The 24,638-nt window shown below is 42.0% G+C and overlaps 2 protein-coding genes across 2 annotated transcripts in view; one reads left to right on the top strand and one right to left on the bottom strand.

Moving 5' to 3' along the window:
• Tpi1l2 (triosephosphate isomerase 1 like 2) overlaps positions 1-24,638 on the top strand; it is a 923,619-nt gene that overhangs the window by 72,176 nt on the left and 826,805 nt on the right. The window lies entirely within an intron of this gene.
• The window catches only part of F13a1 (coagulation factor XIII A1 chain), a 176,764-nt gene that overhangs the window by 39,138 nt on the left and 112,988 nt on the right, over positions 1-24,638 (bottom strand). Inside the window, exons 9-10 of the mRNA NM_021698.2 lie at positions 8,259-8,362; positions 6,577-6,665 (exon numbers count right to left, since the gene is read on the bottom strand). Of these exons, the coding sequence (NP_067730.2) occupies positions 6,577-6,665; positions 8,259-8,362 (193 nt within the window). The remainder of the gene's footprint in view (positions 1-6,576; positions 6,666-8,258; positions 8,363-24,638) is intronic.

The following is a 24,638-nucleotide window of genomic DNA, read 5'->3' as shown; positions in this document are numbered from 1 at the left end:
AATGTGAGGTTAAAGAGAATGACTTTCCATACTTCCTCATAAAATGTTCTGAATTGCCATGGATGTGACTTCTGCTGAGGAGAATGTAGTGAGCACTGGTAAATGTCCACAGTGTTTCAAGACATCTCGTTGGCGATCATGGAAGCCCCAATCTCAATCTCTGAAGTGCGTATTATTCTATTTGCTAAGGACGTCAGTACCAAGACTCGTCAGGACAAGTGGAGTTCTGTGGGCCTGTGTCAGGGAGCTATTAGAGAGCTACAATCCCTGAGCCAATCCACAGCTCATTTTCTTGGTCTTGACTTTGGCTGCTCCATAGCTTTTCCCTCTACTTTTCACTTTGTCTGGTCAAGACCTTGTCCCTTTGACTTTCACTTTGGACTAGTGGTCCATGGCTAGTCCTAAACCTTTGACCCAGGCTAGCCCACGACCCCATCCATCCCTCTTGAATTTTTTCCTGAGATAGTCCCATCCCCTTGAATGTCATTGCATACTTCCTCTCCCACCTAGGTACTGCCAGGCTTGGGGCTTGACGGAAAGCAGAGCAAGGAAGGGCAGACACCCGCCTAACAACATTTCTCCTTTGGGGATATTTAAGTGAGCTTCCTGAAAACACTGACATTCCTTTTGTAGGAGGCAAAATAGGCACAACGGCTGTTTCCTTACTTCTACGCTCTCAGAAAAGTGAGATCAAACACCCCTAATCCAAACCCTTGCCACCGCTCACAGTTTCCCAAAAGGATAAGGTTAAATGGGAAGTGATTAAGTCCTGGACTCTGCTTACCTATGGCTGAAGAAACTTACAGAGCGGAAACCCCAGGCCAGCCCAACCACACTGTCGCTTGTGGGAAGAAGAGAGGAGTAACAGGAGGCTGAGATAGTATTTCTGTATGTGTACTAGAGGCAGAGGCAAAGTGACATCAGCATGCTTTCATTCCAGCTGCTGGGGCGCTGCTTCTGTATCTTTGTTTAAAGATGAACAATCTAGGTGCTCAAAATGGGCCAGCTGTCTAGGCCACAGCAGTGGTTGTACACATGTGATAGGCCCCAGACTCAGCCAACGGCCGAGGCCACGGCACTGGTTATGCACAGGTGTGCTGCAATGGATAATCACTGCCAGCTGTGCTACTTTCTCTGAACATGGGATAGATAATGACTCCGAAGGGTTGGTATGTAGATCAGTTATGCAGTATAGTATAGGAAAGTATAGAGTAGTATAGTATAGTATGGCATAGTGTAGTGGTTTTCAACTTGTGGGTTGTGACCTCTTTGGAAGTCTAATATCAGATAATCTGCATATCATATATTTACGTTACAATTCACAAAAGTAGCAAAACTAGTTATGAAGTAGCAATGAGGTCATTTTAAGGTTGGGGGTCATCGCAACATGAAGGGTCACAGTATAAGGAAGGCTGAGGACCACATAGGATTTGATGTCTGTTTTTTAAAGGTTATTTATTTGTTCGTGTGTGTGTATTGGGAGGGGCATCTGTATAAGTCAGAGGCATTTGCAACAGTCAGTTCTCTCCTTCCACCTGTGGTCCCAGGGTTTGAACCCATGTTGTCAGGCTTGGCAGCAAGCACTTTTGCTCACCAGATCATCTTGGCAGCTCCTGCCGTTTAATTTTGATACGGGTTATCCTGTGTACCTCAGCTTGGCCTGGAATTCACTATGTAGCCATGGCGGCTTCTGATTTGGTCTTAGACTCCCAAGGCTGGGATTACAGGTGTGCATCCACATCTGGTGTGTGCATCCTCTGCATTTGTGGCCTGTGTTGTCTTTCGTTTGTTTGAATGGAAATCAATGTAGTGAACACCACAGTCCTTCCTCTACACTCAGAGAGTCTGTGGCCACGTAGAGCCAGGTATCCTCTCGTGACCACTGGTGTTATCTTCATACCATATCACTCTTGCCTCTGGTCAGACATGGCACTTCCTGTGCAGGTTGTGTTGTTTGTCAGGTCCTTGGGACTCAGGGAGATGGGTCACACCCTCAGTAGGTCAGAGGATCCCTGCAAATTTGTTGCTGGTACCCACAGTATGGTGTACTCCATGTTCTTTGTTACTGGGGACGGAGATGCCTCTTCAAGTTCAGGACCCAACTTTGCTTTGTCCATTTATCTGTGAAGACAACCTCGATACAGGCCCTCTAGAGAAAGCAATAATTCCTCCAGAGCATATGGAGGCCTTGGATTCCTGCTCAGCGAGGGACCTCCTGGCACAACTGCCAAACACTCACCCTGTACTTGACATTTGTCATTGGTAGCTTGGGATTGGGGGAGGCTGGGTCTGCTGTGGATGCTCTCTGCGGGGTCATATGTGTACCTTGTTCCCCATAAGGACTCACAGCATAAGATGCAACTGGGACCTCATCTCCAAGATGTTGTTTTTATCAGTGTTCTCTGTTTATTGTATGTATGTATGTATGTATATACATATGTCTATATGTATGTATGTCTATATGTATATAAATATGTATGCATATATGTATGTATGTTTATATGTATATAAATATGATGTATGTGTATATGTATGTTTGTATGTGTTCATTATGTATGTATACATGTATGTTTGTATGTACACATATATGTATTTATTCATTGCAGCAGATATTGCTCCTACTGATGAGAATGTAGGAAAGTTTACCTTTACAGAGCTTCTGTGTGTGTGTGTGTGTGTGTGTGTGTGTGTGTGTGTGTGTGTATGTGTATAAACCATGTTCGTGCCTGCATGCTTGTGTGACTGTATGTATCTCTGTGCATACGTCTATGTGAGGGTGTGTGTGTGTGAGAAAGACAGAGTCACACAGCTGTATATACACTTATGTGTATTACTCTGTGTGTTTCTGTGTGTGTGTGTGTGTGTGTGTCCATTTGCAGTTTGGGATAAAGAGTGCAGCAGAATCCGTTGGAAGCACTTAAGGCAGAAGAGAATGGTCTTTCCCAAGAGGCAGTTCCTTACTAAGGACCACTGAGGCACGAGAACATACAAACTTAAAACCATTCAACTCTTATCTCTTCAGAAGACCTGAGCTATGCTGTGCTAGGGAGAGAGGGGGCACCGGGTTTTTGTTTTTTGTTTTGTTTTGTTTTGTTTTGATTTTTTTTTTTTTTTGGACCTGCAGAAACTCAACAATGTGGAGAAGGCATGTGGAGGGAGGGGCACAGGATCCCAGGAATAGATACCTGGCACGCCCCCTTCTGTCCCTGTCTACAAAAAGTAAGAGAGAGGAAAGGGGACATTTTCCATACATCTTTCCCATTTCAGGTTCTACTGGTTTTTAGATACCAAGGAACTCTCCAGAAAAGCTGACAATTAATCGATGAGCTGGATAGTGCGGAAGCTGGTGAGGAATGGCTGGGAAGTCAGCATGCTGAGAGGCAAGAACAGGCGAGCTACCTGCTGACATCCCTCTGGTGGGAAGAGGAAGGATGACACACAGGTGGAGGGAGGGAAGGTGCATCAGCCTCAACCTGAGTCACCGAGACTCATGCTAAAGTCACCCGCTCACCCCTGTGGGGTCCTAGCGAGCCCCTTTTGAGAGAAGGTACCTCATATGCTTGTAGGCAGCTCATTTATCTCTGACAAATAGCTTGGACCTGGAGCCCAGCCTGCACAGCCAAGAAGCCTCTGCAGCGGTGAGAGAGGAGCAATTATCCGCATAGCCTGACGACATTCCTAACACCCTGATCTATATTTAATAACAGCAAAAAGCGCTTGCATTAACAGCTATTAGGACCTTCACTACTGCAAGGAGGGCCATCCTCTCTCCTTCTCTGTAGCAATAAAGCACAATCAAAGTACAAAAAGCAAGCTTCATGGGTTTCAGAGCGATCTCCCATTAAGAGATTCTCAGAGTGTCATAAACTGTCAGATGACAGCAGGGGAGGTTTGTACAGATTTTCAAATCCCCAAATGAAATCAAATGGATAAAACTCCAAGCACTGTAAGGCTGGTCTCTGGAGGCTTCTAGAGGCTTCTAGAAACAGCAATGGCAGGTAGAGTGCGTTCCTTCTGTGGATTTCACATCTGTGATGATTTCTGCTGTCTAAATGCTGACACTCACCACCTACGTACCTCTCAACACTATTCCTCCCTTCCTGATGACTGCCATTTGCCTAGTTCAGGTTTGTTATTCTTTGAATGGGAGTGGGCCTCACAGGATAATGTATTTGAACATGTGGTTCCCAGCTGGCAGCACTGTTGGGAGAGGCTGTGGAACCTTTAAGAGAGCTGGGGTCTAGCTGCTCAGGGCAGGTCAACACTGCTACCAGTAGACTTCCTGAGGTAAGGTAGCCAATTGCTTCATGCTCCTGCCTCAGCTGCCGTACCTTCCCCATCACAAGGAATCTTTCCCTTTTAAATCACTAGCCTAAATATAATCATACTTCCTTTAAGATCTTTTTGTCAGGTGGTGTTTGCTTGTTTATTTTTTGCTTAAAGTGACATAAAGCCCTACTCATTTCCATTATAGAGAGGCAATCCAAGCTCTCCAGTAGGTCTCTTATCTTAAATGATAGTTCCACCCAACCCATGTTCCACAGGCTATCAGGGTTCTGGTTGATTCCTCTTGGCACAGATAATTCTCCCTAGCTTACAGAATAGAAGACTAATTTCTCAGGATATGAAAGTCCCCACATGGACATCCTTTAGCCTTTACCTTTATTTGACATCCTGATACATCATTAGTATGCTGTTGAGTCTGGACTGCTGTTAGCTGACCACACTTAGCACTTGGATGGTTAGGTCATGCCCTCTGCCTGAAATTCCTTTTTTCTATTTATTTAATGTGTGCACTGTGTTGTGCTTGCAGAGGTCAAGAGACAGCTTGCAGCAGTTGGCTCTTGCTATGTGGGCCCCAGAGATTAATCTCACGCTATCAGGCATAGCATCAAGTGATTTTACCTACTGGGCCATCTCACTAGGCTCTCCTGACTTCTGTCTAATAACCTTTGTCTGAATAACCATTGCTCCTTTCCTTGACAGCCTACAGCACTCTGCTCTTAGAACTATGGTCATATCAAGAGGCAATGCTCTTTGGGTTTTGGTAAGATTACGTTTTAACTAAACTCACTGTATGTAGAAGGTTTGATTAGTTAAAAAGGACAGCTTAGGTGAGCGGCAGGGCACACTGTAGCTGTCTGTTATTTTTCCCTGTGGTTATAGGGCTGACTGGGACCTGTGACTTGCTGTCGCCCAGTGTCACCAGTGAGAATCTAACCATGTGTGATTATTCTAGGAAGGGATGCTAATTCAAAATCCAAAGTGTGGTTTCTATTGAATTTGTACCATTTCTGCGCACCATTAGAAAGTTTAAAGTTTGTAAGTGGAGATACCATAGGTCAGGAGCCATCTGCATTTACACAGAGAGTCATGGTTGCCAAGCTGCTTCCTGCCTTAGAGTATTAGGGTGTTTGGTATCCTTCAGCTTCTGTCTCCATTTTCTCAATGAATGCATCTCCATGTATGAATGCAATTTTATGTCGACTGTATTGTTCCTACAATAGCTACATGTGTTCTTGGTATTCCCACATTTCATTAATGCTGTGTGGATATATTTATTGATATCTTCCCACCTGAGGATTATACATCCCAAGGACCTGGGCTGTTGAGCTCCCCAAAACCTTCCCTGATGTGAACTAACACAAGATACCTATTCCTTCCCCAGTGACCGCCACACTAAACTCAAGTGCCCACTTGGTTTCAAAATTCAGCATATCTCTTTATTAGCTGCACTACTGGGGAAAGGATATTAGGCTTTTCTTTGCCTTGATTTCCTTTTCGATTCAATGGGGGAGACTGGCAATACTCATTTTAAAAGAGTTGTGGTGAGCATCAAATGACAGGCAAAGTGACTGCACGGCAAGAGCTGGCTACAGAGGCGGTGCCATTCCAGTGTTGATTGCTGTAAATATACCTCAAGGGAGTTCTACATCTCAGACTTTAATACCCTCAAACCCCCCAAGAGACTATCAGTATTCACTTCTACCTGATATCTCTCACCTAGATTTAATTAGCTATTTCCTGTTTTCTAGATCCTGCCCTATTCTGGAATCTTAGACCCTTTACTTAATATCTTTATCAATCCATTAAGTGGACAAAATTTCTCTACTTGAATAGCACTTTATACCTTTCCTTCTCTTTTTGGCTGCTGCTGTGGCTGGTGGTGGTGGTATGTGTGTGTGTTGATTTATGTGTACTGTTGGATCAGTCTTAGGTGGGAGTTACATACTCTGAAACTTTCACAGATAGACCACTTTTAGTGATTCAGTTCATCATTTAATATCTTCAGAACTATGCATGTCAGTTCCTAGGTGTCCAGAACTAAACCCAGGCTTGCAAATCTCTTGCTTTTAGTAGAAATACAACCTCAAAGCTTTAAGGCAGGAAAGCGTTAAGAAGGAATTGCATTTAGCATTTGAAAAAAAAAAACCCGAGGCTGGAAAGATGTTTGGTTGACAGGAAGCATACAGGATGTACCTGGGAAATCGAGAAGTAGCAACCTGGTGTCTAACTCTTTGACGTGTTAAGAGACGGTGGTGGAAAAATGGCATTTGCCTCTGGCTTTCCACTTACCTCTGCAAAAACAAATGGGGCATCAAATTGGAAGCAGACATGGCCGTGCTTAACGGCTTGAACAGAGGCAGGGCCACAGCGGTACATGCCTGTAGCACATAACAAAGAGGAAGGCAGTGTGAATTTGTAGTTTCCAATCCTGTCCATCCGCAGGACAACACACAGTACTTAGGCAGCCTGACAAACACCAGTACCCCTCAGCTTCACCACCGACTTTGCCTACATGCCTCCATTGGCTACAGGAGACAGATAACGGATGTGTATAGTCAAAAGGGTTCTACTAAAAAGGCCAACCCGATGCCGAATGTGAAGGCCAGAAAAAGACTGTGGGGGCAATTGTATTCCTAATTCTGGTTAGCTGATTACCACCTCATGCACTAAGCTATTTAGTCCCCGTACAGCTGGTACCTATCCTGGCTAGTTTTTTGTCAACTTGGCATAAGCTAGAGTTATTTGTGGGAGGGAAACCTTAACTGGAAAAATGTCTCTATTAGGCTGACCCACGGGCAAGTCTGTGGGGACATTTTCTTGATCAGTGATTGATATCAGAATACTGAGTCCATTGCAGGTATCCTTAGGCAGATGGTTCTGGCTATATAAGAGAGGAGACTGAGCAGGCTAACCAGATCACCTCTCCTGATTTCCCTTCATGATGGACTATAACCCTGAGCCAGAATTAATCTTTTCCTCCCTTTTCATTATGCTATTTAATGGAGCAACAGAAGTCTATATCTGGTATAGATGTGGGCTGTATCTGGTACCTCCAATAGTTGTATTGAGCTTTTTTTGACTGTTGTTTTGTTTCTGATGTTTGTCAGGTTCGATTATAGAACTTGGGCACTAACCATGTCCATTAACTAATGATCCTCATTTAACAATTCAGCGCGGCCATGCTTATGTTTCTAAAAATCCATTAAACTCTAGCCATCTAGGAACACTTTCTAAGCGATTAGCTGATATTAGTTCCCTTTGAATCTCCTCGTACTCTAGAGTCCAGCTAGCATGACACTCTCTTCATAAAAGCCAGTATCACAGCATGGCATAATCACGGCTGTAGACTGAATGCTTCTGTATCTATGAAGATGTATGACATCACCACCTTGGACCAACACCACACAACAGAGATGAATGCACCTGGGGTCTACAGTCCATTGATGTGTATTATGTAAAAAAGAGCGTGATTCTATAAGAATCTGGGGTTGGTCACAGCTGCTGCTGATTATCAAGGTTGGAAAGTTAGACGACAAATGTCTACCCACTCAGGTTTTGAAACAGAACATCAGGAGACATCAGGCTTTAAAAGAACAACAATTTAATTATTTTCAATGTCTTTATTTTCTCTCTAGCCTTTTACCACCTTATCACTGTGGATCAGGGAGGGCTGAAGTTTATTTTATAGCCCTAGCAAAAAATGCTTACCCAGATATTTTTTTCACCCTTGTCTTCAAAACTGCTTATCAAAGCAAGAGTAGATGAATTATATAAGTTATATTCTTTTTCGAAAAGTTGTAAAACAATCAGGGCAACGCTGACTATGGAAACGAATTAAAATTTGATTGACAGGCAGTTAATCCTGTATGCGTGCCCAGCAAGCACATTTCTAGTATCAGTTCCTAAAAAGGGTGCTACCCACCCACACACCTCGGTGAGCAGTCAAGTGAATAGAAAAAAGGTGGGCTTACCATCGCTGTTTTCTTGGGGTGTGCTGTCCACAGCTTGCCATCCTCCAAATCCAACAGGGAGATCAGGCCTCGTCATCCATGCTTCATTCCAGCAGTGGTAGTTCCTAAGGAGACAACCCTGAACAGGTTACACTTCCCATAAGCACCCCATGTTCCTAACAACCAGAGAGGCCTTGAGTCTATGCTATGATTACTTGCTTTGGAGAATGCCAGGGTCGCCAGATTTGAATCTGTGGTACATGCATTCCTGTTGGCATTCTTTGGAGTCCCTGATATGACTGGCCATTGCTGCCCCTTTGCCCAAAATCAGCTTCAAGGTCATCCAGAGATACTGTAACAGTTTTGATCTTAACCATCCGTGGAGAGAGAGAGAGAGCTTACAATGGTCAAAGGTAGGGAGGAAATGTCAGCTTCAGTTAAATATTTCTCTTTTCTTTTTTCACATGGTTTCAATTTACACACAACATATTCTAAAGCCACTTAGTAATACTTATTTGTGTTTATGGTCTTAGACCATTGTCATAGAAATGATAACATTATCTCCTGATTATACTTCTCTAACTCTGTGGTAATTTGCATTTGATGTTCAATGAGAAGAAAAGGTTACCAGGGCCAAATGTGTCTTTATCCTTCAACAAAAGCAGGCACCCCACGAGGTAAGGCCTTTTGAAACTCCCCAGAACCTTGCATATGACCCTTGAAGCAAGAGCACAGAATGAAATGTCATCATGAATTGTATTATTATGTCCTTGGAACGACCTGAGATTATATGACAGTAGAGAATCAAATGACAGCACATTAACCCGTGAGCACTATGGGAAATGTTCATATAGTAATAAGGATTTAATAGTAGCTATTGCTCATTCTGTTTCTAATGCTGATGGTTTCAGGCCCAGCCATCATCCATTCTCCTGAAAAGTCCCTCAGTATCAGGAGTTTGTGCATGGCCCCATCTCTCTCAATTCTAGCCATTTCTAATTGGGCCATTCAAGGGATTCTAACACAATCACACATCCACAATGCACAGGGCACCTTGCTGAGTGCTGACAAGTCAAAGATGATCAGGGGATGAATTGTAGATTCTCTCACGAGGAACCTCGCAAGGTATAAGGAATACCAACATACACATCACTTGCCAATTATTAAAACATGCTGTATATTTGTGGCAAGGTTTAATTAAGAGAATATGGGGATGCATTTAGAACAGGGCTTGACATATGTAAGTGTTCAAACAATGGAACCCAGGTTTTAAAATATAATTAATGAAAGTGACAAGTGCTAAAATAGAAATTTCCTGGGGATGCCATGGGATCACTGAGTGACAGATGGCTGGTCTCGGGGCATTGAGGAAGTCTGTGTAGAGGTGGTGGCAGTTTTTCTGAGACCTGAATAATGAAGAGGAGGTTAGTAGATTGACAAAGAGTAAAGAAAAACCAATCTGTGAAGGCAAAAAAGAAATGGCCACAGTTATGTCTAGAGTACTAAAACCGAATCGGAGTTGGGGGTGCAACTATAAAAAACACCTAACTTGCCTACATTGTAAAAATTTGTATGTATCTTAATACGCTTGATTGTCACCAAACCTGTGAATTCTGTCATATCAGCCCAGCATACAAGGGGGGGAAGCATAGAGCATTTAAGAAGCTAACCTTAGATCACATAGGTCAATGGTAGAGCTCTACAATTGATGCTCTTAATACTGAACACTGTCACATGGGTAAGGACAAAATTGTAAGACATTTTGAATTAAATTAGGTGCTTTGCTTTTAATAGAAGCAACTGAAATAATTCAAGTAATAGAATAAAATTTACCAACTGGTCTTGTGGAAGAGAGGTCATGCCTTCGTTCTTCAGATTTGGCACAATCTTTCCTCCCACCAACACACACACACATGCACACTGAAACTCTGCAATAATCTACAATGTTCTAACAAAGATCTACCACAAAGACAGTCATCACCGTGGGGTGGGGATGAAAATCCCATCTGAAGGTACAGTTAAAGTTCCTGTGTGAACTCCCTGTACCAATGGTTCTCAACTGGTCGGTCAGGAACCTTTCACAGGGGTCACCTAAGACCACCAGAAAACACAGATGTTTATATTACTATTCATGAAAGTAGCAAAATTATCATTATGAAGAGTCAACAAAATTAATTTTATAGTTGGGGAGTTACCAAAACATGAGGAACTGTATTAAAAGGTCTCAGCAGAAGGATGGTTGAGAACTACTGCCCTGTAGAGTCAAGGGTTACCGTGAACTTCTGATCCATCTCTATACCTCTGGAGAACTGGGACTACAAACCAGGATCTTCACACCTGAGAATCAAACTCAGGGTTTCATGCGTGCAAGGTAAGTACTCTACCAGCTGAGCTACATCCCAAGCTCCAAGAAAGATGTGTGTTTCAACAGAGTGAGAAAGCAAAGAGCGAAGTTTATATTGGCAATGGTGGAGATTGTGGCATTGTGATTACGCTAGAGTCTCTTGATTGATCAACCCAATTAGAAATGACTAGAAGGAGAGAAAGAGAGAGAGAGAGAGAGAGAGAGAGAGAGAGAGAGAGAGAGAGAGAGAAGAGAGAGAGAGAGAACCATAGAGTGGGGCAAAATTCCATTGGTGAAGAGGGGACAAAGTGCAGTAGAGTATTCTAGAAGAGGGATCTAAGTAGTGAAGAGTAGAAGAAAATAGTTCCTGAGTCAGGAACTATTGCATAACACAATACAAGGAAGATGGCTTTGAATAGTTAATATTAGGCATAGCTGACATCAATCTACTTCCTACCCATTGGCTCTTTTGGTATGAGAAGGGCCAATGGGAAGGAAGTGGGAATAAGGGCTCAGTTAAGAAGGGTCAAGTGGTAGAGGCCAGGGAGAGTCGGTGGGACAGACATAGGAAGTTATGCCAGGTCTCCAGAGAAGTAAGGATGTGGTGAGGCCCATGATGTGTGGTCTCTGAGCAGGAGCAAGAGATGAGGTTCTACCAGAGAACGACCTCTGCCTCAGGATGGTCACTTTGTGTGGCATCTTGCCTGTCTAGCTCCAGAAGAGAGGCAGAGGCACCAGAGAAGACAGCAAACAGACATTTCCAGGGCAGAATGGGCCGTAGCCTGCTTTCTTCAAGGTTCTTCCCATTTCACAACCCCCTCCCAAGATGAATAGGATCCAGATTATTCTTATTAAATGCAGATCTCCTTGACAAGGTTAGCCTGGGACAAGATAAATACTCTGTATTTCAGATCTCGGGCAAAGACATTTCTCTAAAGATATTTCTTTTCAAATGGCCAGGAGGTTGGAAATGTTACCTCTTAGTATATTACCTAATTGCTTACCCATGAGGTCCAGCTTGCAGTTTCACTTACCGCTAAGATGCTATCTATGTTTGAAAAGTTTCCTCACAGTGTAAGGAGCTCACAGGCAGTAGAGAGATTGATAGCTGTACTGTTTGACCATGGGTGGCAAGGTCAGTGGCTTAGCAGCCAGCTGCCCACGAGCAGTGGGAGAGGCAGTCACCTACCTACACAGCTATGGGGACTGTTCACAATGTAGTTAGCTTTCTTTGCTCGGGATGGATAGGGAAGCCCTGAGAACTCTCCTTTTAGCATACGGACTGGTCTGCTCTGTCCTAAGCTCCCCCATGAGAGGGGCTATATTTACAGGCATTTACAGTTTTTGTTTTAAATATTTAAATGGCTTATAGAGGTACTTAACAGAAAGGGGGAAAACTTGTTTCTGGCTTGTACTTTTTGAAGTTTAGTTTTGTTTATTGTAATTCACATACACTCCTGAGGGTGGAAGTTTCCAAATGATATCATTTCTTTTTTGGCCTGATAAACTTCCACTAACATTTCTTTTCTATTTTTTTAAAAAAATTTAAATCGTCAAATAATAATATAAGGAAACTACACATTGAACACACATTTGTGGGATTAAATGTGATTTCAAATATATTTTTCATTTTTTTAAAATTTATTTTATTTTCATATGTTGTGGTTTTTTGTCTGCGTTTATTATCTGTGCATCACGTGTGTGTGCGTATGTGCGTGCTTGCGTGCGTGTGTTCCTAGTGCCTGTGGAGGTCAGAGGTGAGCTTCTTAACTCCTGTAGCTGGAGTAGCAAGACATTTTTTGCCAACTATTGATATGTGGGTGCTGGGAATGGAATCAAACTCAGGTCTATTGGAAGAGCAGCCAGCGTTCTTACTGCTGAGAGAGCTCTCCAGCCCTGTAAAAATTTACACGTATATCTATGTGAAATTTCATGTGTATGTATGGGTTTGTCCATGGGAGTGTAGCACGTGAAATGCTCAGAATTTGGTGTTGGACCCCTGGAGGTGGGATTACAGGTGGTTCTGAGCTGCCTGACATGGGTGGAAATTCTTGGGGGATTTGTAGAAAGTGCAACTCTGCTTTTCAAACATTAGCCTGCTTCCTTCCTTCCCTAAGAGCTCCTCTCTGCTTTTTTGTGGTATGTGTGCTGCTATCACCTCCTCCTTCCCCTCTCCAAGCCCTTCCCCAGCCCTCCTTCAGTCTTTATTTCCCCTTGCACTGCCTCCTTTCCTGTCTCATGACCCACATTCTCCAAATACATACAAACTAAATTATAGGGCTATTTCTTAAACCTAGGATCTGAACATGAAAAAAAGAGGTATTTACCTTTCTGACTCTGGGTTACTGTGCTTAATATGATAATTTACGCTGTTACCTATTTTTTTCCCTGTAAATGTTATGACTGCATTTCTCTTTATGGCTGAAAACAATTCCATTTTGTGTATGGACCACATTGTTTCATTCATTCATCTATTGATGGGCTTCAAGGCTGGCTCCTTGTTCTGGTTATTGTGAAAAACGCAACTGTAAACATGCATCTACTTCTGTGGCTCTGTTTTGTACTTTCTCATGCTCTCTCCTGGAGACAGATATGCTGTGAGGAGGTCTGGGTACAGACGACACTTTCATTCATGTGGCATGTGTTGCAAGTGATGTCTAAAACTGCAAACAATGCCAAGTCTAGCGTATACTGTAGTATTTCCTATGTAGCTTGTCTTAGTTAGGGTTCTATTGCTGTGAAGAGATACCATGACCATAGCAACTCTTATAAAGAAAACATTTAAGTGGGGCTGGATTACAGTTTCAGAGGCTCAGTCCATTATTGTCATGATGAGTAGCATGGCAGCATGCAGGCAGACATGGTGCTGGAGAAGGAGATGAGAGTTCTGCTTCTTGACCCACAGGCAGCAGGAGACTGCCACAGTGGACATAACTTGAATATATGAGACCATACAGCTGTCCCCACCATGACACACTTCTTCCAACAAGGCTATACTTCTACTCCAAAAGGCAATACCTCCTAATAGTTATATTCCTTATGGGCTAGGCATTCAAACACATGAGTGTATGGGGCTCATTTCTGTTCAACCCACCACATAGCCATACCAAAGACGAAATATTTCAATAGGACAAATATAAAAACACACCGCCAACACAGTTTGCAATAATGTCACTCATATCCTGGCTGCGATGGAGCAGGTTGGTATGGGATTTCACCATGCTGCTCTGAATGACCTGAAATTTAAAACATGAATTTTAGGGACTGGAGAGATGTGTCAGCAAGTTAAGTGGACTTGCTGCTTTTGCAGAAGACCCACATTGGATGGCTCGCAATAGGACAGAGGTCTCTAAGTCGAGCTCCAGGGAATCCAAGGGACTCTGAGAGTATTGCACTTATGGGTACAAAGCCATATGCAGACACACATATATACTACCATATAAATGTACAAATATAGTTTATATGCACATATATAAAACACACAATTTACAATGTAAACAGAAAAATAGTTTTTGAAATCTAAATTGCTTATTTCTGGAGTTTTTCATTTAATTATTAGACTGTGGTTGATCAGGGGTAACTAAAATCATGGCAAGTGACACCTCAGCTAGAGAGCCACTATATTGGTTGGCAGAATTGTGAGGGTATCTGCAAGGTGTCTATACACTGGAGTTTCTCATCTTATTTACTTGCTGTTTGTGGTGCTGGGGATCAAAGCAGGGGCGATGAATAATGCTAGGCAAAACACTCTAGTGCTGAGCTACACCCTTGCCCTCTAGTGTAGTTTTATTTAGCTACAAAGAAAGAAAAAAATCATGTTCTTTGCAGGAAATGCATAGAACTGGATATTGTCACATTGAATGAAATAACACAGATTCAGAGAGATTCTTTCTTTTACTGGGAATGTAGGGAGATAAGAATATTAAAAAGGGGAGAGAGAGGGAGAGAGGAGAAGATGTAACGGAAGAGGGGATGTGATCAAGTGCTTTATATGCCCACACAGGAATGTCATCCCAAAGCCCGACATTTCTTACAGCGAACCTTATGGTAGCAATAGCAGTAATAGTAGTAACAATAAAGATCCATGGTTCCATGTTTTTTGTAGATATCACATTTGGAACCTGAGTTCTTGCTGCAGTTTCAGAGTCTCTAATGTTGAAAGACTTACAAGCCTCCAAAGTTGTGTAGCTTTTATATTGCCTCTTTCTGAAGAAGGAATAAACAGTAATTGAAATAACTTTCATGAGAGTTGTCTAATGAAAATGAAATTTCTTGGGGGACCACAATGACGGAAGTGACGAGCTCTTCTGTAAGTCACTTCCTTTATTCCATATGTATTGTATATGTATTATATCACATATGCATCAACATTGCATATTATAATATATCCGTATGTATAACATCCATACTTATATCACATATGTATCATATCATATCATATCATACCATATCATATCATATCATATATCACAGGCTAACTCAGCAAGATTAGGAGTCAAGACTAGAGAAGTATTTGCCACATTTTGGGAAAGGGCTTTGTTGAAGCTACTTCCTGGATGGAGAAGAGAAGCTTATCAGTGTATTGGATAGGATGTCAAATTGACAAAGGCTAGCATCATTCGAGAGGAGAGATTCTCAATTGAGAAGATGCCACCATAAGATTGGGCTATAAGCAAGCCTGTGGAGGCATTTTCTTAATTAATTAATTAGTGACTGATAGGTGAGGGACCACTGTGGGTAGTACTATCCCTGGGCTGGTGTCTTGGCTTCTATATAAAAGCAGGCTGAGTAAGCCGATAAACAGCACCCCTTCATGGCCTCCGCATCAGTTTCTGTCTCTAGGTTCCTGACATGTTTGAGGTCCTTCCTGGCTTTCTTCAATGGATGGTGATACATAAACATTTATAAACCCTCTCCTCTCCAAGTTGCTTTGGTCAAGGTTTTGTTTTGTTTTGTTTTGTTTTGTTTTGTTTTGGTTTGGTTTGGTTTTGGTTTTGGTTTTGGTTTTTATCATACAATGAAAATCTGAACTAGAACAAGTTAGGAAGTTAATAAAACATATAAGAGTTGGGAAGTTCATGAAATTTAAGAGATTTGAACGATCTCTTGGGAGGATTATGAAAGCAATAATCAGTTATTGGGGAGAGGAGAGCTTGTTTGCCAGAGCGGCCTGAAGTTGGGCAAAGAACTCCAGAGACCCAACTTTCATGACTACCCACACTGGAATGGGCTCTTTGGTGATGTACCTACTTTCTAGCTATCTGTCTTTCCTCAAGTAACCCCTCATGTGTGTTCCAGAAGTATCCACGAGCATTCGTTTAGTTTATCATTTGACCCCATAAACCTATTGGTTTTGAACTTATACACAGAAATCAACAACATAAAGTGAAAAATTCAGGGCCTAAGAATGTTCCTCCTTGCATGATTTACAAGAAGGGGAAAACTGAGAACTCCAGTAAGTGACCAAATGATTTTAAACCCAAAGAAGGCAGGAGTTATGTCTGTGACATATGCATGTGTAGAAGCTACGCTCCAGAGTACCACAGACGGTGCACGCTCATTGACTCTGGGCATCAGACTGGATAGAGGCCCCAGCAGACAGTCTGAGCGCCCATCTGAGATGCCAAGCAAATGCTCCAGCCAACCTGTGCCAAATTTCCAGCTCAGGGAAATTGCTTGACAGGAAAAATGTGTTGGGTTAAGCTGAAAAGTCTGGAACTTCACTATGAAGTAATAAAAATACACGCGATCTACAGAGACATGAAAGGATGCTCAAAAACATTACAAATATTCTGAGTAGTTAGAAAGGCGGTGACCCTTGCTCTTCTATGTTTTTGTAATATTTGAAAAATAATAATAAACATTTACACCTTTCTTTCCCAAAATTGATGTGAATACTTTAATATTTCATTGTGTGTGTGTGTGTGTGTGTGTGTGTGTGTGTGTGTGTGTGTGCGTGTGTTTATCTGCTCAAGACCATTAGAGATCTGAGGACAAATTGCAGAAGCCATTTCTCTCTTTACACCATCCAGATTCTGGGGAACAAACTCAGACTGTCAGGCTTGGTGGTGTCTTTACCTATTATGCCATCTCACCAGCCCAAGATGACTAAGCTTTTTTTTTTTAAATCAGAAGTTAAACTGTGGTCAAAGTCTGCCCTAGGCCTGTCATCAGATGGTGAGGTGCAGGAGCCTATGGAATGGAGGACAGCTGGACAGAGAATATAGCTAAATTTCCTGGATTCATGTGATTAAGATTTTAAAAAGCAAAGCAGTTATTTTAAGAAAGCAAACCTTTACCTTGGCTCACCACTTAAATATCCTATAGCTTTGGGTAACCATTTAAACACCCCATAGGGTTAGCTCATTTATAATCTTCCAGAAAAGTTTCACAGAAAGGGTTCTTAGAAGAAAGAGGCTTAGCATAGATCGATCTGCATTCTTCTACATGTTGACCTCCAGTTGAACCAGCACCATTTGCTGAAAATGCTATCTTTTTTCCATTTGATGGTTTTGGCTCCTTTGTCAAAAATCAAGTGACCATAGGTGTGTGGGTTCATTTCTGGGTCTTCAATTCTATTCCATTGGTCTATCTGTCTGTCTCTGTACCAATACCATGCAGTTTTTATCACTATTGCTCTGTAATACTGCTTGAGTTCAGGGATAGTGATTCCCCCTGAAGTCCTTTTATTGTTGAGGATAGCTTTAGCTATCCTGGGTTTTTTGTTATTCCAGATGAATTTGCAAATTGTTCTGTCTAACTCTTTGAAGAATTGGATTGGTATTTTGATGGGGATTGCATTGAATCTGTAGATTGCTTTTGGTAAAATGGCCATTTTTACTATATTAATCCTGCCAATCCATGAGCATGGGAGATCTTTCCATCACCCTGTACAAAGCTTAAGTCCAAGTGGATCAAGGACCTCCACATCAAACCAGACACACTCAAACTAATAGAAGAAAAACTAGGGAAGCATCTGGAACACATGGGCACTGGAAAAAACTTCCTAAACAAAACACCAATGGCTTACGCTCTAAGATCAAGAATCGACAAATGGGATCTCATAAAACTACAAAGCTTCTGTAAGGCAAAGGACACGGTGGTTAGGACAAAACGGAACCAACAGATTGGGAAAAGATCTTTACCAATCCTACAACAGATAGAGGCCTTATATCCAAAATATACAAAGAACTTAAGAAGTTAGACCGCAGGGAGACAAATAACCCTATTAAAAAATGGGGTTCAGAGCTAAACAAAGAATTCACAGCTGAGGAATGCCAAATGGCTGAGAAACACCTAAAGAAATGTTCAACATCTTTAGTCATAAGGGAAATGCAAATCAAAACAACCCTGAGATTTCACCTCACACCAGTGAGAATGGCTAAGATCAAAAACTCAGGTGACAGCAGATGCTGGCGAGGATGTGGAGAAAGAGGAACACTCCTCCATTGTTGGTGGGATTTCAAACTGGTACAACCATTCTGGAAATCAGTCTGGAGAATCCTCAGAAAATTGGACATTGAACTGCCTGAGGATCCAGCTATACCTCTCTTGGGCATATACCCAAAAGATGCCCCAACATATAAAAAAGACACGTGCTCCACTATGTTCATAGCAGCCTTATTTATAATAGCCAGAAGCTGGAAAGAACCCAGATGCCCTTCAACAGAGGAATGGATACAGAAAATGTGGTACATCTACACAATGGAATATTACTCAGCTATCAAAAACAACGACTTTATGAAATTTGTAGGCAAATGGTTGGAACTGGAAAACATCATCCTGAGTGAGCTAACCCAATCACAGAAAGACATACATGGTATGCACTCATTGATAAGTGGCTATTAGCCCAAATGCTTGAATTACCCTAGATGCCTAGAGCAAATGAAACTCAAGACGGATGATCAAAATGTGAATGCTTCACTCCTTCTTTAAAAGGGGAACAAGAATACCCTTGGCAGGGAAGAGAGAGGCAAAGATTAAAACAGAGACTGAAGGAACACCCATTCAGAGTCTGCCCCACATGTGGCCCATACATATATAGCCACCCAATTAGACAAGATGGATGAAGCAAAGAAGTGCAGACCGACAGGAGCCGGATGTAGATCGCTCCTAAGAGACACAGCCAGAATACAGCAAATACAGAGGCGAATGCCAGCAGCAAACCACTGAACTGAGAATAGGACCCCCGTTGAAGGAATCAGAGAAAGAACTGGAAGAGCTTGAAGGGGTTAGAGACCCCATATGTACAACAATGCTAAGCAACCAGAGCTTCCAGGGACTAAGCCCCTACCCAAAGACTATACATGGACTGACCCTGGACTCTGACCTCATAGGTAGCAATGCATATCCTAGTAAGAGCACCAGTGGAAGGGGAAGCCCTGGGTCCTGCTAAGACTGAACCCCCAGTGAACTAGACTGGTGGGGGGAGGGCGGCAATGGGGGGAGGGTTGGGAGGGGAACACCCATAAGGAAGGGGAGGGGGGAGGGGGATGTTTGCCCGGATACCGGGAAAGGGAATAACACTTGAAATGTATATAAGAAATACTCAAGTTAATAAAAAAAAAAAAAAAGAAGAAAGAGGCTTAAAATTTTGTTTGTGTAGCTTCATAAAGGCTCTTGGGAGAGCATAAATTAGATTCAGAGAAAGCCCTGGGAGAGAGGCCTTGGAGCAATTTCAAGAGTGAGCCAAATATTTGAAATTCTTTCATTTGTAAAGATGGTAGGGACTGGAGGGCAGGCAGGCACTGGGCTACTTTGCAGATTATTTGTGTTTGGGTGGTAGATGGAATTATCCCTGTATTCCTGGGTGTTCTGATTTTCCAGTACAGTCATGACACAGGTGACAAACATGACAGCATACCTGGAATGTGGTCATAGGAAGGAGATGGGAATGGGATGGAAGGGGAGGGAATCAGGGGCAACAAGTGGAAACAATCTGGTGGACTCTGGGAATTATTAACAAGACACTTCAAGGTAGAAATGAAAGTGGAGATTGAGAAAAACCATGACAGCTAGGAAATACAAAGAGGCGAGATGGCAGAATCAAACTGTTCAGAGGAAGGCTGGTAGAATCATTTATGAAGCTGGGTGCTGGGAGCTAGGGCCTTGGAGCATGGACTTCCTTCAGAATGTACCCATTCTTTGCTAGGTTTGTGAAGGAGCACTTGAATCCTTCCTGAGGTCATGGCAATCGAAGGGCAAGGCCAGAGGTCTGGGCAGGTGGAAACCAGCCAGCTCACCCCTCTTTCTCAGCACAGTTGCCTTAGTCCTTATCAGTGAGGAGCCACCTGAATAACCCTTGATAATCTGCATGAAGATTCTGGGAGGTGGGTGGTTAGTGGAGGATGCCAGGAAAGAACCAATTATCCATCCCTCCAGAAGAAGCAACATCTTTTAGTTTATACTGCAAGGAATTCTACTATTCACTGAAAAGTCAATTATACTCTCTTGAGTCACATAAGACACAAGGTGCATATGGGATGGGAGTGAACTTGAGGATGTGTGTTGTCTTAGGGTTTCTTTTCCTGCACAAACATGACCAAGAAGCACGTTGGGGAGGAAAGGGTTTATTCAGCTCACACTTCCACATTGCTGTTCATCACCAAAGGGAGTCAGGACTGGAACTCAAGCAGGTCAGGAAGCAGGAGCTGATGCAGAGGCCATGGAGGGATGTTTCTTACTGGCTTGCTTCCCCTGGCTCACTCAGCTTGCTCTCTTATAGAACCTAAGACCACCAGCCCAGGGACAACACCACCCACAATGGGCTGGGTCCTTCTGCTCTTGATCACTAGTTGAGAAAATGCCTTACAGCTGAGTTCATCAAGGCATTTCCTCAAGGGAGACTCCTTTCTTTGTGATAACTTCAGCTTGTATCAAGTTGACACACAAAACCAGCCAGCATAGTTGTGATGCCCAAGACAAAACTTGTATTTATCAAAGTCATTAGCAACTGTTCTGATCCAGATGGGCACCAGATAAGAACACCAACTTTAAAGGCCAGTATGACTCTTAAAGGATATAACAACTAAACATCACTGCAGAACTCAACTGCTTTATGAAAGGGAAAAAAAGTAGTACTTAATCTGAGTCTCTTTAGCAAGTCATGTGGAAGCATGCTGTTCATTACTTCTGAGAGTAAATCTATTCCACTTGTGACCTCTGAGGTACAGGTATCGTGAATATTTATTACAAAATAATCACAGCTGTTTCCATAAAAGATATTTTTATAAAATTGGGGAATGATATCTCATTTTTCTTCTTTCATCATTTCTGTGTTTTAAACATACTATCAGTGAGTAGAAGAGACTGAGGATGAAACTCAATATAGCAAAAATCAAGCACTGATAGAAGCTCCTAAGCAGACCATAGAAAAGCAATCCAATGAAAACTAAGCCCGGGATGCTCAAGAAAGTGGTACCTGTTTGTATAATTTGCATTTGTCAGAGTGAACAGAAGCCCCTCCCACCCCTGTGCGAGATTCATATTGAAAATGAGACCCTGTTTAGTTCATCACGCTTTCTGGCATAGCAAGTTCGAAATTGCGTTCCTGGCTGAAAATGAAGAAGAGATTGGATTTTTGAAGATATGAATTTGTATGTAATGTATAAAAACTTTCTATAATAAATTCGGTCCAAGTTTTTCCATAATTATTAGAGAGGATCAAAAACCAGCCAACAGTCTCAGTAGGTTCCAAAGTTCTTATTTTGCATTATAAGGATGTTTATGAATAATTATTCTACGGTTGATAGCTCTTATTTTTACCTTTTAAAGATTTTTTCTGTTCAATTTTTAAAAACTAAAATATAATTACATTGTTTCTCTCAGCCTTTCATCTCCTCAGACCATTCTCTGTAACCCCCTCATTTGTCCCTCCTGAAATCATGGTCTCCTTTTCTTTAATTATTTTTGTATATGCAAATATATAAATATATATGCCTAAATATCTGACTGCAGCCTGTTCAATTCATTTAATATTACTTATATGTTTGACTTTAGAGATGAACATGTGGTGCTGCATAGCCATTTCTGGTGTTCTCAGCCCTCCTTAGTTGCCTGTAGTTTTCTGGGTACAGATGGGGCCCTGTCAGATTTCCCTCTTCCGTGTTAGCATGTCTGCTGATGATATATTTCAGGTCTTGTGCTTAGGCAGCCATTTTGCTGAGATATCACGGCTGAAGATTCCCTGACATTCCTAAAAGACATAATTTCACAGCAGATTTTCTGGTCCTCTGATGATTACAATCTTTCTGCTCTTTCTGATGCATTGTTCCCTGAGCCTTAGGTACAGGAGTAATGTAAATTGGAACAGCTATGGAGGGGTGTCCAAGCTCACATGTTCTCTGCATCTGTGACTTTCTGTAATGGTCTCTGTTGCAAAAAGAAGCTTCTTTGATAAAGGATCAACACCCTTATCTGGCTGGATTTTAGTACATGATATCTATAGCTGTTATTTTAAAATACATTTTAGAGCTATCTTATTAACTTTATAATGAAATTAGCCTTGATGATACATAGTTGATTAGCTTCCAACTTTTTTTCTGGTAAGTACGAATGGTGTAGGTGGTGAGTTTCTCTTAGATAGAACGTAGGTTAAATCAGAATCTAAAATATCCTTAATCAAAATATCTTACCACTTGTTTTTATTTTCTTATTTTTTACAGATGATACCCTACTTCTTTCCTGTCCTGCCAAATTTCACAAGAAGTGTATGTAATTATCTTTGCCTACTGTCTGGCAAGATGAGCAGTACACAGGTTACAAAGATTTGTTGAAGATATCCCAGTAGGATGGTAGAAAGAGGAAGGGAGTCTAATGTAATAGTCTAGAAGCTTTAAAGAACAATACTCTCCCCCAGACAAGAGTTCCCTTTCCTATATCCATTTATTATATTAAAATGGAATCTGTAGACAGCTTTCTGAACATGTAATTTCTAAAAGTACATTGTAATGCTTAACGGTATGCATTGAGGCATGGAGACATAAAGCGTTAGGTATGTGTATAGTCACATGTCCTATAACAACATTGATTAATGGGAGACTACATATATGATGGGTATCACATATTATTAATATTGAACTAAAAGTTACTTTTTTGCAGTGATGTCATATATTACGACACTGTCTTTCTCACTTGTCTGTGTGATGCAGGTATAAAGCAAACTACTGTGTTGTCCATCTTACCAAAGCATAGCAGAAGCAACTGCACACAACATATGACCATGACAGTAAGCAATTCCAATACTGATTTATGTTTTGCTGTACCATATCTTAAACATTACTTTATAATATACTTTATTTGAGTGACAAAATTTAAATGATAGGAACTGGAAAAGTTTATATTGTGTGAGCTAAATCAGACCAAAAGGAAAAACAGAGGACTCTCCCACCACCCCGCGTCTCTTGGCTGGACCTTAGATTTTAATGCGTAGGATTTTTAATTTTCACTTGGAGTATCTGAAGTAGTTTAGGAAACTAGAAGGGAGCATTGTCAGAGAGAAGAAATATCGTAAGGGCAGGGGGATACCAGGGCACAGGTAGTGTGAGGCAGAAAGGAAAATAATGAAGAGAAGGCATAAATGGAAATGGCAGAGCAGAGGGGAGGGTGGGGAAGGGGTAAATAATACTAAGAATCCTTGACAAGCCACATGAAAACCTATTATTTTATAAGTCAAATTCTCTATCTCTGTTTCTCTCTGTGTATCTCTTTGTCTTTCTCTGTTTCTGTCTCTTTGTCTGTCTCTATCTCTCTCTGTCACACACACACACACACACACACACACACACACACACACACACAATGGAGTTAACCCACGTAAGATAATGTTCTTCCCACATGCCATGTGTTATCACGCAAAAATCCTAATAGCAAATTCTCGATATCTCCCTTCTAATTGATCAGAGAGCCCCAAACAATGTAAGCTATGGCCATTGCTCTTGCTTGCCCAGCAGAACCTGACTACATGACTGTTGGTGTGAATTTGGTGGTGAAGATACTACTCAATGTGGTCACAGGACATGACAAAATAAAGCTGGCACTGACTTGGAATCTTCTTTCTTGGCAGGCTAGATTTCAGGGTACCAGCTGTGTGGCTGCTAAGGGTGTGTAAGTCAACAGTCATCCACAATGGTGAGCCCTGAAAAATCTAATAATAACTAGCCTGCAAAGATCTACTCACTTATTTAATAGTGGAATGATTGTTATTGGGGCAACCATCTCCTTTTTGATTGGATTTAAGGCCCGTTCCACGGGGCAGAATTCATGCTTGGTATTGTACACCTGGCAGAGAACCTGTGGCTGCAGTCCTCTACCCTAAGGGAAACTTACTATTATTATTTTGCTTACTGGGCACAGTATCAAACTGTCTTCTAAATACTTAGCTTTGTACCCATAAATTAGTGGTTTTCGCCCTCACCAGAGATGCTTCATTTTGCAGAGGATGGCAACTGATACAGAAACTCACAACTGGACCAAGTGCACAGACTACAGAGTGTTTGGTCCTAAATGGGACATCTATATCAGACTCCCCACCTCCATAAGGTCAAGGAACATCTTGAAAGGTGGGAATGGAAGAAAGATTGCTAAGAAACAGATGCTGAGAGAAAATGCTGCAAATAGTGTCTTCTCAATAGTAGGTGAGAAGTAGGTGTCCTTGCGAAGCCATAGCAGCCATGATCACCTGCACAAGATCTGCCCAGGCCAGTGGACATTCCAACAAAGTGGGGAGGAGTCACACCCCTAGCTTAGATTCTATTGGGAGTTGATGGCTGCAGAGGGAGGGGGAACCAGTTTTGTCCAGCGAGGTAGTCCCTGTGAAGCTTCCCATGCTCCAGTGGATTCTGCCCCGTGCTCATGGGCATGCAGGTAGCACTAACTGGACTCAGTAGGTTGTTAAAAAGAAGAAAAAAAAAGCAAAATTGGGAGGTGGGTGTGGGAAAGTTTGTCAGGGAGAAGTTGGCCTTCACTTTTCCCTGACAAGCTCAAAGAAGAAATAAAAAGGGTTAACGTTTATTGTAAAGTAGTGCATTGTTTTACACCAGCAGCAGCTGCAGAGATCT

This window comes from Rattus norvegicus, chromosome 17 (assembly GCF_036323735.1).
Source record: "Rattus norvegicus strain BN/NHsdMcwi chromosome 17, GRCr8, whole genome shotgun sequence".
NCBI classification, from domain to species: Eukaryota; Metazoa; Chordata; class Mammalia; order Rodentia; family Muridae; genus Rattus; species Rattus norvegicus.
Note: the sequence above shows the minus strand (reverse complement) of the source record. Positions and strands in the feature narration are given on the sequence as shown.